General features: G+C 38.3%; 1 protein-coding gene and 1 long non-coding RNA gene across 4 annotated transcripts in view; both read right to left on the reverse strand.

Moving 5' to 3' along the window:
• LOC116667623 overlaps positions 1-1,462 on the reverse strand; it is a 70,640-nt gene extending 69,178 nt beyond the window's left edge. The window contains exon 1 of the long non-coding RNA XR_004324533.1: positions 1,332-1,462. This is a non-coding gene — a long non-coding RNA (uncharacterized LOC116667623). The remainder of the gene's footprint in view (positions 1-1,331) is intronic.
• Positions 1,463-4,506: 3,044 nt separating this feature from the next.
• Positions 4,507-18,002, reverse strand: part of MON2 (MON2 homolog, regulator of endosome-to-Golgi trafficking) — a 102,026-nt gene continuing 88,530 nt past the window's right edge. For all 3 annotated transcript variants that reach the window (XM_006192372.3, XM_006192371.3, XM_032493107.1), the window contains one exon: positions 4,507-9,694. In XM_006192372.3, the coding sequence (XP_006192434.1) occupies positions 9,531-9,694 (164 nt within the window). In that variant the 3' untranslated portion in view covers positions 4,507-9,530. The remainder of the gene's footprint in view (positions 9,695-18,002) is intronic.

The raw sequence follows: 18,002 nt of genomic DNA on the forward strand, positions 1-18,002 counted from the left end.
GGCCGGGGCTCCGAGGGCTGCCCCCGCGCCCCGGAAAACAAAGGGGATTCCCAGTCATTGTCCTCCGCGGCGCTGAGCATCACCAGCACTAGCAAGGCAGTAGCTTGCGCAGTTATCTCCACAGCGGGCAATGTCACAACCCGACCAACAGCACAAACTACTACCTCAGCCAGGGCCATGGTGTCGGGAGGCACCGGACCACGCTGAGGCGAGCGAAGCGGCTCCGGCGCTCCTCCGTCCTTCCTTGGCCGCCGACGTCGGCCCGGCGCCCCTGCCCTTCCCCGCCGCCCCTGCCCTTCCCCGCCGCGCCCGGAGACCCCGCCCAGCGCCGCGCCGCTCGGCCGCACCGGGCGCGCCCCGGGAATCACCACGGCGCCGGCGCCCGGGACAGGCAGGGCCGGTGTTCTGTACGTAACCCGCCGCTCTGGAAAGAGAAAAGGTGTGGAGGGGTCCTGGCGGAGGCAGCCGCTCCGTCCGCCGCCCCGAGGGGACGCGGCCCCCCGGGCCACTCGAGACCAGGAAACGGGCGGCAAAAGCGCAGCAGACGACTAGGGGACCCGGACGGCCCCGAGAGGCGGCGGGCAGCGCTCCCGCACTTCGCCCGCCGCCGGCCCGGCCGTCCCCGCCGCGCTCCCGCGACGTCCTAGGGCTGTGCCGCCCGCGCCCCTCCCTGCCCGGCCGGCGGTGGGGGCTGGGCGGCGGCCGGGCCCCCACCGGCGCCGCGCTCCCTTACACCCGCCGCGGGGCCGGCTCTCCGCGCGGGAGAACGCCCGGGGCGCTTCCCGCAGAGGCGGACGCCGGCTCCGGCGCCGGGGTCAGAAACGAAGGCACAGCCCGGAAGTCCCCAGGCGACCTGCTCCCCAGCGCCCTGCGGGGAAATCCCGTGCACCCCGCAGGAGGCGAGAAGAAAACAAAACAAAAACCCCGTCAAACTGAAACCGGGCCGGGCGGCGGGATGGGTGACGGCGGCGGCAGCGGCAGCTCGGCTCGGCGCGCGCGGACACACGCCGCGTCTCGCGCTCCGCTGCTCCAGTGAGTCCGGACGAACCATAGAGATCACTTAAGGAGGCTCGCGCGCTACTCCCCACCACGTGACCGCCCCGCCAGGCCACCCCCCGCGCCGCCATCTTACATCCGGGACAGAGGCGGCGTCCCTTTTCCCCGCCTTGGTGAACTTCGACGTGTCACTAGATAAGCCCCAAAGGGGGACCCCAAGTCCACGTCACCAGCGTGCTGAGGCCGCGGGCCATGCCCCCCGTCCACTTAACGGGGCAAAGTGGAGCCCCTAACTTCTCCCGCTCTCTGCCCGCAAAGAAGATGGCGGCACTTACCGCCGTCTAAGTGGACACGTTGTACTCTGGCGGGGCTGAAAGTTTCCGGCACCTCCTTTCCCATCCGGCGAGGACACGGCCACATGCGCTCCACCCCGCGGCGTGGCCGCCGTGCTGCTGCCCGCAGAAAACCGGCGGGAAAGCTGCTGCGCGGCTCGCTTTAATGCGCAGGCTCCTGGGATTTGTGGGTTTTGTTTTTGTTTTTTTTTTTTTTAAAGGCCAAGTTTGGAGGAAGGCCCATTGATTGCTATGAGCCTCACCTGCTTTTAGGTTAGGCCGGTTACTTTGCTTCCCATTTCGCGATTCTTCTGGAAAGTTAAATCATTTGATGAAAAAGCAAGCAGGTGTTGTCAGTTAAGATACAGAACGTCCTGTTAAATTCGAACATCAGATAAACAAGTTTTTAGTATATGTATGCCCCCTGTAGTAAAAAAAAAAAAAAAAAAAAAAAAAAAAAAAAAAAAACTTTATCTGAAATCCAGACTTAACTGGTGTCCTATTTTTATAATCCAAACCGTATAACAAAGGGAATGGAGGAATTTAAAGAGTGTGTTCATACTTGGGACTGGCTGAGAAGATACCTTGATCGTTTTATTAAGGCTAGAGGGTTACTCCAAACCACGCACAAGGGACATCCATGTGTAATTACTTTTTGGAAAAATAAATTTCTGGGTTTTTTCCCCCAGTTTAAACCAGCAAAATCTAATTTTGAATAACAGCCTCTCAGGCAAAGAATCTCATTGCAAATTAAAGATTACATAACAGCGTCTTTGTTTCTATTCTATATGGTATTGGTGATGGGGGACAATTTCTTGAACAAGTTTTCAAATTAAAAAGCATCTTGCCATGTTTCAAAATAAAATTTGTAATATGCAAATTCAGAAAATAAAATACACTTGGGTATTCCCACTCACTGACTGACAGATCTCAGTGTCATGCTTATCGTAGGCATTTTAAAGCAACTGCTGAAGGTAGTTTGCCTGCAATAGCCAATCTGAACTATTTCCAGTTGACTATTTCTGCGTGTATACAGGACACACCTGAAATTAAATTCCTTACTTGATAAAGTATAAAATTGACTGTGTATCACAATGGTGCTTACCACAAACTCTGTAGAAACTTCACTAACAGTTTCATTATGATTCATACCACCTTTCCCTGTCAGCAGTGGCTGGGCTGCCATGGCTATCACCCCCACTGCTCCTTTCACTGCGCAGTGGACCACATCTTCCTGCACCATAGCAAATGTCATCTGTCATAATGGTACAGATTTTCAAATGGTCTTCAAACAGTTGTGTGGTCTACAGTATACAGATACATGAGAGCAATACAATTTCCAAATAAAAGTGGTCATTACACTGCTTTAATTGTATCAGATTCCTTTCCAGAATTAACCTGGTTTTTTTTGACAGTGTTGACATCAATCTACTCATCCTTCAGACACGATGTGCTGTTATCAAATCTTTGTCTCCACCGATAATATCCAGAATCTAAGCATCCTTTCCAAGTGTTGAGCACCCTCAGTTTACCAATCCTTCATCGTGACCTCACAGCAGAAACACTGCAACAGTCTGCTATCTTAGCTTTCCCTATATTCTTTCACTCTATCCTGCTTATAACTGCAAGTTTATCTTCCTTAGTTTCATAATTTACTCCTAAAAATAATCACTCCAAACTCCTGCCACCTCAAATCTAAACTACTCTGCTTGGCTTTCAAGGAATTTCATGAATGGTCCTCAATCCCTTACCATCAACCTTGTTTCATACAACACACAGAACTGTACTCTATCGGTTTCTTCATATCTCAGAGATATGACTTGCTCACCTTATTTGTCATTATCTGAAACACCCTCCAATATACTTTGGACCCAGCCAAAAGCTACCTAACCATCAAGGCCCATTTTAAGTTCAATCTCTACCATTAAGCTATTTCATTTCCTTATTAATCTTTAGTATTAATAATACTAAATTAATTTAGTATTATTTTATGTATATGGTTTCCTCAACAAGCTATAGGCACCTGAGAGCCCCCAATGACTTCTATTGCATACAGCAAAGACACAGTTATAAATATATACATAGTAGAATCTTAATACACTGTGGTTGTTCAGTAAAAAGCAAAAAATTGATCACTCTGTGAGAAGGTATGGGTTTTCTGCCCATTTCTTGAATAATGTGTACCAAAAATTTGGTTTGTGTTTGTTTTTTTAACTATAACATCCACCAGTTACCATGTGCCAGGGACAGTTGTTTACAACACTCCTTTTTAAATCCTAATAAACAACTCTATGAGCTAAACACTATACTATATTACAGATGAGGAAACCAAAAGAGGTTAATTAACCCAAAATCACACATCTAGTAAATTAACACTGCTGGAATTTGAATAGAGGACGTCTAACCCCAAACTCTGGGCTCTTAACCACTAAGCTATTGGCTATAATGTAACAATCCTTTATAAAAAACTACAAATCAGTAAGATGTTTTAAACTCTCCTGGACCAATAATAAAAACCCAGTGCAGCTCTGGAGATCATAGTCATTGGGCAAATCTTTTTTTCACAATATCTGAAGTTCTCTGTTACATTCAAGTGTGTTTGTCCCAATGCCTATTCACAGAAATAGTAATTGTCTAAAAAGCATTTTCAGTTTATTTCAGTAAAGCATGTATTTTAATGGAGTGTGGATCTGTTTTGTAAAATGTGAATCTAGCATGCTGTGGAAAAAAAGTGCTTTTGAAATGAGATGTTTATTCACAGACTTTAGATGTGTAACTCTAGGTAAGTCACTTCACCCTCTAAAACTTGACTTCCTCCTCTGTAAAATAAGTATACTACTACCTTCCTTGCAGGAACTGCTGCGAGAATTAAAAGGAGTAATACAAGCAAAGCCCTGACTGACACATACTAGGTCCTCCAGAAATGACGATTTAAATTAGAAATTAGAAAAATTATTGTAACTACACCTGACTTCTGTAAGTACTATGGAGGAATCTTTCAGTATCATACATTTATTACACAGGTTTTAAAAAAAGAAATTTTAACATAAACTTTTTCTCTGAGAGGTGGAGAGATAGTCTGTCATTGCTATACGTAGGCAGTTTCAAAATTAATCTCACCAAATTAAAAATAAATAGGAATGCTCATAAAACAAAAAATAACCCAAAGAGTCAAATCTGCATGAGGATTATGCTTTTTACTTGACCTAAAATTTTCACACAAAGTTCTCAATCTTCTTTCCAAACTACTAGGAGATATTTCATAATGTCCTTCTGATTGTATTTTTTTTTATTTTTTATATTAATAGTTCACCAAAGAGACATCTCAAAAACACATCTCCATTACTGTTTTTTATAAAGGTTTTTCCAAATTGATACAAATATTTGAATCACTTATGAAGTCTTTAAACAGAGTCAGTGATGTAGGATGTCACTAAAGTGTTGAACCTAGTGGGAATGAGGAAGCAAACAATGTACATTAAAGAAAAAATGAGTAGTTTTATCAGATCTGAAAATAAATTCTCAAAGTGGTTATGATTTTAAGTTATACTGAGAAAACTAGTACTGCTGGAACATAATTAAAAATCTAGAATCATGCTGAGTGCTAACTGTAAAGCAAATTAAGGACCTATGTAATCACAGCTGTAACTATGCAGTTTTTGTGAAAAATCTATCCTAGGCCACTAAGAAAACTTGGCTTTGAGGCCAAGAGACTTTCATGATTATAATACATAACTGATACATCTCAACAACATAAAAATTGCAAGGAGAAAGTGTAACAACAGCAGTATTACTTTCAAGAACTGTGTAGGGAGCTAAAAAAAAATCTCACAAAATTAGATAAATATATCCAGTCTGACATAAACACCATATGGTAACTGCCTTAAGAGACAGAAGTTGTATGTTATGTGTTAAAATTATGACACAGAGGTAGTAAAAGCTGGAAAGCAAATGCAATTTTCACAGTTGGGTCTGAAGCCTAATATTTTATTTTTCTAGATAAAAAGAATAAGATTGCAGTATTATATAGCTTTAGAATTTTTCTCCCATCTAGCAAAACTTCACAGAAAGAAGCAGTTGTTCATATATTGCAATAGTTTCCCAAATAATGGCATGGTTTAGCAAATCTTCCCTGGTTGCACTATTTATTGAATGTTAGTTTAAAATAAAATTTAATATAACCACATTTGCAGCAACTGAAAATGGTCTCAAAATTCAAGGGCACAATAAATTTTTTTCTTACCTGAGGGGCTAGAATCAATCCCACAGTGTAAGAATGTTTCAACTGACCTCTGTATCACTCTAAGCTCTAAGCACACAGATACCAAATACACCCAAGAAAGACTGGAGATGAGTATTATTAACATTCTAGGTCTTCTATCAAAGAATACTGCTTTCAAGAGAAAAACAGAAACAGCTGAAATACATGGGCAATATGCTGTCTCGAGTCCTCCTTGAAAGTAGGCACTGTGCAAATATTATAAATCAACAAATAATATTTATATAACATAAATATAAAATAGTTCAAAGTATCTGCCTCCAAAAACAAATAAAAAGCCCTCCCCCAAACGACAAAAAAAACCCCACAACTTTCATAAGCGGATTTTAAAGACCCCCTTTTGATAAAAGTGGTATAATCTCTCTATCCACATAAAAGACATGATTGTTTCAAGTTTAGCTGCTGAATTCATCATATTTATAGCAATCTCATTTTGTGAGCATCCTGGCTGCTGAATCCTGGGGATTCAGAAAGAAAGCAGGAGCAATAGCCACAGATTACTTTAACTTGCTCAGCCACTGAAATGGCAGGGGGACTTCACCTCCGCAAAAAAAGCAGCAGTGGCCAAAGTAGGAAGGTATTTTCAGAGTCTCATTTAACAGAAAGGCAGCTGGTAGTGGTCCTACCACTAATAGCTCTGTTTCTTTTGAAGAGATCCAGGTGAAATTAGAGGAAAAGAGGCAGAGGATGAAAGAGGATGAAAGGAGAAAACAAATTAGGGGAAAGTAAAAGAAAGGAGATAAGGTGGATATAGAACTTAAAGAAGAAAGAAAGAGAAGATGAAAATGATGCAGGAGGAAAAGGGAGAAAACCATAGAGTCAAAAGTCTCGGCATAGGAATAGCAATAAATTTATCAAACAACATAAATAGTTACCCTAAGAATGTCATTATGAAATCAACTCAAAATTCCAACTCTGTATTGTTTTCTCTGAAGAACGAGTAACTCATTGATTATCATCTCTGTTTCAGGATAAGAAAACAGGCTGTGAAAAGTTAACGTGCGTGAAGTTGAATAGGAGGCAGAGCCTCAGCTCTTCACTGCCTCACAACTAGGCAGGATTATTAAAAAAAAAAGTTAAAAGCGGTTCTAAGCCAGACTTTTATGCATTTTCTTCTTCTTTTGGCACCTAGCAGACTCCTAATACATAAATGTTACAAATATATATAATAAAACTAACAAAATATTAACACTAACTATAAAGAAACTAAATAAGAAACTACAAAATGACCTTTTCTTTTCCTTTTTGGCAGTGGTAGCATTATAGGGAACTAAAAAGTAAGTTATTCAAGTTGAAAATTAGTTTGGTTTCTTTATACTGGAAAAAACAGCTAGAAAAGGACTTGAACCCAATTGTTGGCATATGCCTGTTGTCTAGCCAGCTTTGTAAGATAGGCACTGTCAGTGACAAAAAGTGATTATGCGAGGCTGAAAACTCACTGTATTTATAATACGAATCTCAAAGGACATTATTACTACTGTTTCAGTCCTAGTCATAGTCTCAATTGTGCTATAAAATGATCTCAGCTTCGGGAGCTTCTTTTTTGAATCTCCTAGAATCTAGTAATCTCACACAGCCCGGTTCTTCTAGTCCCTGAAGAAGGCAATTCATACCAAGACAAGCACAATGTAGTAACCTCCCCAGGGGTCAGGATATTTTAGAAAATGCAGCCTTGATTCAAAGGAATGAATTCCTAGCAGTGATTCCTAGGGGTGGCAGGAGATATCCTGGGAGGAAAAATCAGTCAAATTACACCACCTAGGGGGCGGCCCACTTTGCTCATCACTAAGACTGGCACTGATTACCATATTATATGATATTTACACATTCACCACATTTGTGGGGTTTTCTTTTTTTTTTCTGTAGGGCATGGTTCTAGTATTGAAAACTAATACAATAGCTAGAACTACTCACATTATAGCTACATACCCAAGACTCACATTTAACTTTCACTGGAGCATAATTATTCTGATTGCAATTGATCTGCTATTTCTTAAGAATGGACATATTTTTACTTCATGTAAATTCATGGCAATATTTTTAAGGTGTTACTGAATTGGAACACTACCTTCTTATTCTATTTCAATACTTTATCAGTGATATGCAGACGTTTCTAATGCCCAATTTAACATATCCAAATACAGAAAATAAACTAAATATACGGCTTGAATTTTTTTTTACAACTTTCTTAAAGGAAAATGCTGAAGATAGAGTCTAGGAAATGTCATATTTTACCTTAATTTTAGGTGAAATTATAAAATAGAAATTCATTAATGCATGTAAATAAAAATAATATCCCCTCAAAAAAAAGACCTGATCACATGTCTACAGATAACAGTGCAAATTAAATATACAATTACAACAGCCTCAAAATTGTATCTAATTCATTACTTAATTCTAATATCTTCTTGTAGTTTTATAATTATTCTGGAGAGGCTGAAATTAATAAATTCTATTAAAATCAAAGGCCTTCCAGCATACTAAAATAATACTAAGACTACTATGATTTCTTATGAATAATCATTGTTTTAAACATCTTTGAGTCTTCATATAAATAATTATGAAAATTTAACTCAGGATAAAATTATGACAATACCATAATCCATTAAATAAGAAGTACAGTGAGCTAGGTCAGTCAGCTTTTTAAGAAACAATTAAGTTAATGTACTCAAGAGCACTTTTCTTCTTCACTAAGATAGGAAGGTGAAACAAAATTGGCATTTCACTCCATGACAAAGTTCACTGCACTTTTAAATACTTCACTATCTCAAAAAATACACTTCTCATTGTTTTAGACTATTACACGTATTTTAAATTTGTGGGTTAGAGCATAGTTATTTTCTTCTTGAGAGGACATACAAAATGGAGCACTGAAATGAACAAAACCTCACGGCAAAATCTTGGGAAATGTGAAATCATCTTGCCTGGGTCATAATTCAAAGACAATGATAAATGTTGTTAGTCAGTGGGGAAAAAAAAGATCAGTAGAAATATAAAGTATGAAAAGTCTTTAAAATCCAGACAGCAAATATAAAAAGAGACAGACTTATGTGAAATCTGAGAAAGATAATTAAAGAAATGAGGTATGACGGAGTCATAGTGCTACAATATATCCCAACATATTAAGTTAATAATCTATACTTGAAAGTTGCAAAATCAGCAAATCAACTATTTGCTGCTATGTTCACATGACCCTTCTGGTTAGATGTTTAACAGTCACTAAATACACTTAAAATAAGCATTCAGCTAACTTCATGATCATATGGTGAGCATATCTGCCACTTAAGAAGGCAAATTATAAGTAAAAATGTAAGCAAACAATTTTGCATTAATAATAAATACAGCTTCAAGCATTTAACATCAATATTTTAAAAATTTAAATAATAAATGCAGCTATTTTATACAGAACTGTACCATTTATTATACACACAAGTATATCAGTTCCCTTTGTTTACAAAGGCTGGTTATAGACAATATGGAATGTTACAGTACCGTCTTGCATAAAAGTTTAGTACAATTTTGTACTAGAAAAGGGGCGCAAAAACACCAGCCTAATAAATCTGAGTAAATGAAATATCTTTTCTTTCTTTTTAAAAAGTACATCATTAACACATACACCACAAACTGTACATAAGCTCACTTTTAAATCACCAAATGAAGAAACAGTAGCAGGTATGCTGCAGTATTAACCACCTCTCCCATCAGTTTAATTTATTAAAGGCTTGCACTGCTACTCATTCAGGAGCCTTTGTTAACATGTAAGCTTGTAATGTGAACTACTTAACTCAGGTAAGTACAATTTAAAGGAGGCCAACAACAGCTGCCAAGAATTATTTGTGGTAAGAAACGTCCTTCTCACAGAAAACTCACTGAGGAGCAAACATTCTTCAGCTGTCTTTCTTGTTTGAGTTTATTGTAGCTGGTCAAGATTCTCCATTCTGAACTTTGGATGCTGGTGGTTGCATGAAATCCTTAAAAGGAACCAGTGCTTCTTTAAGGGCAGAGCAGACTTCTGAAGATGAGCAGGTGATGCATTCCACTAACGTTGGGTATAAGGCAATTACTTGTGCCCAGGTATTTCCATCAACTGTAATGCAAAAAGTATAAAACCTCAAAAAAGAGTGGATTGGAATAGAAGATTATAACATAAACACAACGCAAAGAAATACAATGCAAAGAAAAAACTCCTGAACAGGGAGATTGTACCTGACACTCCCTCCCTCACCAGCACCCATCAGCCCCACTCCCCATTCTTCTTCCCACCTCCACTCCTTAACCTTTTCTTTTTTTAAACTTTGGGTGACTTCCTGCAGTACTTAATAAGGCATGAGGGAAAAATACACGACCAGTGTGCAGAGTTGTCCATACCAACAAATTTGATAAAGTACATTTTACATGATGCTTCCGTTTGTGAAGGCCTTGGATGCTAACAAAACAGCTTAGAATAATTCAAACCATTGCCACTTTCAGTATAATAGCTAGAGAATAAACTGTACTTTTCAAGAACAATTAGAAACCAATTCCATTTTTATGCAGCTGTATGCTAAATATATATATATCTTAAATGATTTTCCTAGTAATGTCCTTAATGTTGATTTTAACTTCAAATGACCACAAATAACCCACTACACTCTTACACTGTTTGCTAATCTTTAATGTACATGACTAGATTTAAGCTGTAGTGGGAAGGGACATTTCTGCTTCTTCACCACTGTTATGAACAACTAGTACAGTTAAACACTATTTGGTGAATGGACAAATGTTACACCCCAGTTACTTTGTAATTGCCTTATACTCTGAGATCACATATTACATTTCTGTTTTCCTATAAGTACTGTGCATATTATTGAGCACAATGCACAACAAAACCAGATGACAGATTTTTCTTAGTATATGTATATGGCACTTTGCAGAACAAATCTCAAATCTGGGAGGCAGTGTAGTATAAAAGAAAGAATACTATGCATAAGGAGCTTTGATTCTTTTCTTCACTCCAATTTATTGAGTGTCAATTAAGTGTCTAAATACCATTCTGAAATAAGGTAATGCTGGGTGTCCCTGATCAACTCATATAATTTCTTATATGTCAACTTATACTATAGAATAAAGGAATGAGGTTCTCAAACTATTGTTCGAGTTACTTCTTTGAAAAAACCATCGTCAAGTAAGCTTGGCAAATGTATGTATCATCTTCCCTTTTGGGGATTCATAACTCACATGAATTTATTAAAGGCTCAAAGTAAAAGAACAGATCTAACTTTATCCAAGCCAAGGTTTCCAAAATTAATTTCATTATGGAATTTTTTTCCCATTCAATATCTACTGACATCCCTCATCATTAATATTCATTGCTTAGTACATATCTTGGGAAATGCTAAAATGTTCATTTAATCTCTTCTCCACCTAAACAGGGACTTCCTTGGAGTGGAGGTGTGAAGAAGAAAGGGGGAGTGAGGCTGATGGATACTGGTGATGGAGGGAATGTCAGGTGAGAGATGTTCTGCTTTTATCTTTTTTGTATGTTGGAAATCCATTTCAGATTTCAACTGTAAAGAGAATTTTGCTGCTTAACAACAATAACAACAACAAACAGTAAAAACCAATGGTCCAGGTAGTTTCAAACAGTCTGCTCTAGCTGTTGTCTGTAAAACCTTCCACTAATCTTTTAACAAAAGATTACACAGAGAGGACTCTGAGAAATGACCACATAGTAAGTGCCAGGAATCTGTCTACCCACCTAGACAACAATTGAACTGGAAGAATCTGATGTAACTATTTTGGAACTCTGGAGTCTACTGAACCTTTGCAACTTCCAGAGGAAGACTTGGATAGAATACTGCGATTAATTTTTGTCAATCTAAGCCCTTAGCACAGTAGCAGCTACCCATCCCCCACCCCGAGCCGTGTGGTAGGCAGCTGTGTGTGTTCCTGGAGCAGCTTACATGCAGCTTGGGGGAAGTCAGGGTCGGGAAAAAGGACCCTAACTTCCAAATATCAGGGATCTGTGCTCTAAATGTTACTTCTGATCACAGAGGCACAAAAAGGCTTCAACAACAAAAACCAAATAACTCAAAAATGGGCAAAGGACTTGAATACGTATTTCTCCAAAGAAGATATACAAATGACTGATAAAGCACATGAAAAGATGCTCAACATCACTAATCATTAGGAAAATGCAAATCGAAACTATAATGAGATACTGCCTCATACTTAATAGAATGGCTACTATAAAAAAAAAAAACAGTAATCAACATGTGTTGATGAGGATGTGGATAAAACAGAAAGAATGCTTGTTCACTGTTGGTGGTAATGTAAAATGGTACAGCCACTGTGGGAAACGGTATGGTGGTTCCTCAAAAAATAAAAAATAGATTTTACCATATGATCCAGCAATTCCACTTCTAGGTATATACCTCAAAGAATTAAAATCAGAGTCTCAAAGAGATATATGTACATTCAAGTTCACAGCAGCATTATTTACAACAGCTAACACATGGAAGCAACCCAGGTGTCCACCAATAGATGAATGGATGTATATAGATATATACACACACAGTGGAATATTATTCAGCCTTGAAAAAGACAAAGGTACACATAAGACAGCTAAACAACATGAGCTAAGTGAAATAAGCCAGTCACAAAAAGAATACCGTATGCTTCAACTTATATGGGGTACTTAAAGCAGTCACAACTCATAGAGATAGGAAGTAGAATGGTGGTTACCAACGACTAGAAGTGGAGAATGGGGAGTTATTGCTCCATGAGTATAAAGTTTCAGTTACAAGATAAAAAGAGTTATGGACATGGATGGTGATGATGGTTGCCAACATTGTGAATGTATTTAATACCACTGAAAAAATAGTTATGAATGTAAGTTTGTTATATTTATTTCTTACTGTAATAAAAGAATCACAAAAAAAAGATTGCATAGATTGAAAGCTATCTAAGTTGGCCTAGATATAGAGTCAACTGATCAAACTTATTTTTGGTATATTACAGGAAAATACAAAAATACATTATTTAAGATAACACCTTAACCCAGGGGAAGCTACTCAAATTTCTTAAATTAAAATATGTTTTAAAACTAACCATAGATACTGACAGGCATATGCAGAATAGATAAACAAGATTATGCTGTATAGCACAGGGAAATATATACAAGATCTTGTGGTAGCTCACAGCAGAAAAAAAAGTGACAATGAATATATGTATGTTCATGTATAACTGAAAAATTGTGCTCTACACTGGAATTTGACACAACATTGTAAAATGACTATAACTCAATTAAAAAATTAAAAAAAAAACTAACCATAGATCTTAATGGGTATTTTGGACCTAACTATCAGTAACAATGAAAAAGCTGTATGCATTGATATGGAAGAATTTCCATGATGCTCGTGATGTGGAAAAAAATAAAGAGCGTTCAGAACAGTAGCTATAATATGAGGTTATTATGCATATTCATTCATGTTAAAAACTGGGAGCATATTGGAGTACAGTTGACTTTTGAACAACCACAGGTCTGAATTGTGCAGATACACTTTTACACGGACTTTTTTCAACAGTAAATACTACAGTGCTACACAGTTCCTTATTGGTTGAATCCAAGGATGCAGAACCCCAGATATGAAGGAACCATGTATGTTATACATGGATTTCTGACTGCTTGGAAGGTTGGCACTCCTAATCCCTGCGCTGTTCAAAGGCCAACTGTATACATTTTGTATTTACATGATAAACTTATGGAAGGATCCACAAACTAATAAAAATGTTTGCTTGTGATAAGGTAAGAACCAATCAGGTACTGAATAGGGAAAAGACCAGCTTAAAACTTTTCCCTGTGTATCTTTCTATATTTTTGAATTTTTAAACCATGTGTATGTTTACGACCTATTCAAATTTTTAACTAAAGAGCAACTAAAATGATAAATACAAAATTCCTCTAAACTAAGTAAGTCCAACAAATGCCTCCTCTCCCACTAGAAAACCTAAAATAAATAACAAACATTCTAAACAAATGTCGGGTGTACACTGGTTCCAAACCTTGTAGTCATCCCCTTGAATTAACTCTGGACTGGCTATGAGGAGTCCAACATATTTCTGCCAGGAAGGCCTGGCTTTCTCTAAGTTATCTTCATTTTTTCTGTTTCTTAATGAAGCTTATCATACTGTTTTAATATGTTATTATATCATCATTTATGGTTACATCTAATTTAAATCTTCATTTCATATGCCCAGAGGCATAATTCAAACTCTCTTAAACAATTTTTAACACTAATTTCGTTAGATCATCTATCATTACTACACTGCCCTATCCATGGCCCATTGACTCTGTAAAAAAAAGGTTACTGAGTTTTCCCTCTCTTTTCTTCCTTTATAAAAATTCTGGGTTTTTTGACAGCTGTTAAAGGATCATAAAAAATAATGCAAGTACTATGCACTGAAATATATTTTCTGTATTTAATATGTCTATGGCAATAACATGAAAAAATAGAGACTTTCCTGCTTATTTCTTAAGTACTATCTATTTCTAAGAATTAGTTCTATCCCTTTATCTACTAAAGATTTTACTGGTCTCCAAGGAATCAATTCATGGTTTCCCTCTCTGAAAAAAATCAACCAGAACATTTTATTAAGATAACTCAAATTTGAACTTCATGGGATACATTAAGGACGCTGCTCCAGGATTTTTCTTAGAAATTCTACCCCTCCCTTGGGTTGAATATATATACAAGTCTACTGCCTCTTAATATTTAGTACCATATTCACCCTTTCTAGGCCAAAGTAACAATCGGTGAATTTTGAAAAGAGAAAATCATGTATTTAATTATATAACAAGTGACAAGAACAAATATCCTGTGACTCACTTATTTTTTCCTGGTTATTAAAGGTAATACTGCTTAAAGCGCCAGTCTGCCAAGGTGCTTGTGCCAGAATGTAAATAAACACACTTCTTTCTATAACAAAGTCTTGTTGTATGAAAAAAGAAAAAAAGAATCAGCTGAACCAGTGTGCTTAGTCACAACTGACTTAGACTCTGATGCCAGCTCTTTATCTTTTCCTGAACCAGTAACAAACTCTTAAGACCTGTGGCTGGTCCAAAAAACCACACTTTGGGTAGCAATGTTGTAAAGGATTCAAAATAGAATAAAACATGATCCAAAAAGCCTCTCGAGAATTTTACTCTTTAAGGGGAGTGAGTCATATACATGCATAACTGTAATTGAAGGAGAGTGCTTTAAGACAAAGGCACACAAAAGAGAGCTGCAAATTCACTGAAAAAAGAAATCACTCACCTTTAAGGAATAAAAACAAGGCTTAAAAGTGGTGTGGTATCTGAACAGGGTGGATTTAGGCAGGAGAATGAAATGAGCAAAGGATTGGGAATGCTTGGGTAAACTGTGAATTTCAGTTTGGTGGGAGAGTAGGGTATATGAAGTTTAGTGGGAAATAAAGCATGAAGAGAGTAGAGTCAGAAAGCAGTACTCTATGTATTTGGTAGGTAATGGTAAAGGAAAAGATTATTTTGTTTTGTTTTACAAGGATGGAAAAATGAATGACCAAAGTTACACTTTTGGAAAAGTCATTTCTGGCATTAGTGTAAAGAAGAGATTGTATAAATGAGTAACAGAAAGGGGAAACAAATGAGAAAAGACAGTAAAAATGATTCCTGGTTATTTATACAGCTTATATCTATACAATAAATCAGTACAAATGCAGAAAAGAGGCCTTCCACAATCCAAAAAAGTCAGTCATGTTTTACATTAAAAATAGATAAGTTACAAATGGTCTATGCAATACCCTGAATTCAGACCAATTTAGTTTAAAAAAAAAAAGTCAGCCAGAGAGTGAAGTCAGCGTCAGCGTGGTGTGAGAGGCTCCCTTTGTCTCTTCCCTTCTTCAATCTACCACCAGTAAAACAACCATAACTCAACAAAAGTGTCTCTGCCCAATACACCGGGGTTCCAGAGAATTCCACACATCTGTACATCTGTACATAAGGGTGGGTGGACTGAAACACACAGAGGAGGCAGATCTGGGGTAACAGTGCAGGTGGTGCCTGAAATCCTGGATCTCCAGCCCCAGCAGCTGAACCCACAGCCCCAGAAAACCTAACAGCAGTGGGGGAGGTGACGCACATTACTCGGGCTTCTCAGCCACAGCTGTGGCCGAGGCTATGGGGAACCAGGCCACACCAGGGCTTGGGACGTCATCCCTCTAGTCATGGAGGCACACATGACACTGGCTCATCTGCCCACAGCAGCAGCATCCATGAAACTGATAACTCCGGATGTGGCAGAAGGACCCAGAACCCCAGCTCCACAGATCATCCATCCCCTTGCCCCACTGCAGTGGACCCAGAAGCATGGACCCAGGAGATCCTGGACATGGTGGAGACCCTGCTATCCCAGTGCCTTAAGCAGCGATGCCAGTGACAGCAGCAACACTGGCAGCAGCAAGGTACCAGCAACCCCATAAGCATAAGCAGTGACAACAAGGACACCAGGCAACACTCCTACAAGAGACAGTAGAGGGTGGAAAGTGCCAGTTCTCAAAAATAACCACAGGCAGCTCAGGTAAGACAAACCAAAAACTTGTGCTACAGTGCCACCTACTGAAAAACTAAAGAAAGGCCTCTAATTACTAACCTGTTAAATAGAATCAAATCAAAAAGAAGCTTTACTAAAGAAAAAAGGTGTTTGTTACCTCAAATATATCGGCAGAGGAACATCTCATCAAGCACCATGAAAAACGACAGTAATACGGTACCACAAAAGAAAATGACCTTTCTCCAGAAACCAAACTTTACTGTAATCTAACTGATAGAATTCAAAATAGCTGTCATAAAGAGATTCAACAAGCTACAAGAAAACCCAGAAAAGCAGTTCGATGAGCTCAGGAATAAAATTAACGAACAAAGAAATATGTTACCAAAGAGGCTGAAACTCTAAAAAAGAACCAAACAGAAATTCTGGAGCTGAAGAACTCAATAAACGAGATGAAGAATGCATAAGAACATACTGGAAACAGAGTAGACCACATGGAAGACAGAATTAGCTAGCTCAAAGGTAAAAACTGAGAAATCATACAGGTAGAAGAGGACAGAAAACGAAGATATAAGAAAAAGTGAAGAAATTTTACAAGAACTAACCCAAGCAGACAGAAGAGAAGGGAGTAGAGAGTTTATTTAAAGAAATAATACCTGAGAACTTTTTAAACCTGGGGAAGGAACTGGATATTCAAGTCCATGAAGCTAAGAGAACACGTCAATGCAAACAGACTTTCTCCCAGGACACATTATATTAAAACTAAAAAAATCAATGACAAAGAAGGAATTTTAAAGGCATCTAGGGAAAAAAGTGGTAACCTACCATTAGGTAACCCATTAGACTATCAGCAGATTTCTCAGCAGAAATTCTACAGGCCAACAGAGAATGGAATGACATACTCAAAATATTGAAAGATTAAAAACTATCACCCAGGAATACTCTATCCAGCAAAGTTCTCCTTCAGAAATGGAGGAGAAACAGTCTTTCCCAGACAAACAAGCTAAGGCAGTTCATCAACCCCAGACTGCCTTACAAGAAATGTTGAAAGGAGCCCTTCCACTTAAAATGAAAAGGTCAAAGTACACAAAACACTGAATAAGATGATAAATACAGACAGAATCTTTCAAATACTTCATTACAAAATAAAGGTTGAAGTGGGAAAAGCAGTAAAAATAACTTTAGCTATTTCAATTTGGTAACAAATTCATCAAAGGATGAATGGATAAAGAAGATATGGTATGTGTATATATATTATATACACACATATATACACACACATACATATATATACATACACATATATACATACACACACACACACACAATGAAATATTACTCGACCACGAGAAAGAAGAAAATCCTGCCATCTGAGATAATGGGGTGGACCCAAGGGCATTCATTATGCTAAGAGAAATGTCACACAGAGAAAGACAAATACCGCCTTTATGTGGACTCTAAAAAAGCTGAACTCATAGAAACAGAAAGTAGAATGGTGGTTGCCAAGGTCTGGGAGGGATGGGGAAATGAGCAGTTGGTCAAAGGGTACAAACTTCTAGTTATAAGATGACTAAGTTCTGGGCATCTAATATACAGCATGGTGATTACAGTTAATAATACTGTATTATATACTTGAAAATTGCTAAGACTAAATTTTAAATGTTCTCACCACAAAAAAAGAAATGATAATTATGTGATGTGAATGAGGTGTGAGTGAAAATCACCATGGTAAACATATTGCAATATAAAAGTGTACCAAATCCACAAGTTGTGTATTTTCAACTTAATGCTACATGTCAACTATATCTTAAAGCTGGTGGGGAAAAAAGTCAAATTTGTTTGAAATAA

The sequence above is a fragment of the Camelus ferus genome, chromosome 12 (genome assembly GCF_009834535.1).
Source record: "Camelus ferus isolate YT-003-E chromosome 12, BCGSAC_Cfer_1.0, whole genome shotgun sequence".
Taxonomy (NCBI): Eukaryota; Metazoa; Chordata; class Mammalia; order Artiodactyla; family Camelidae; genus Camelus; species Camelus ferus.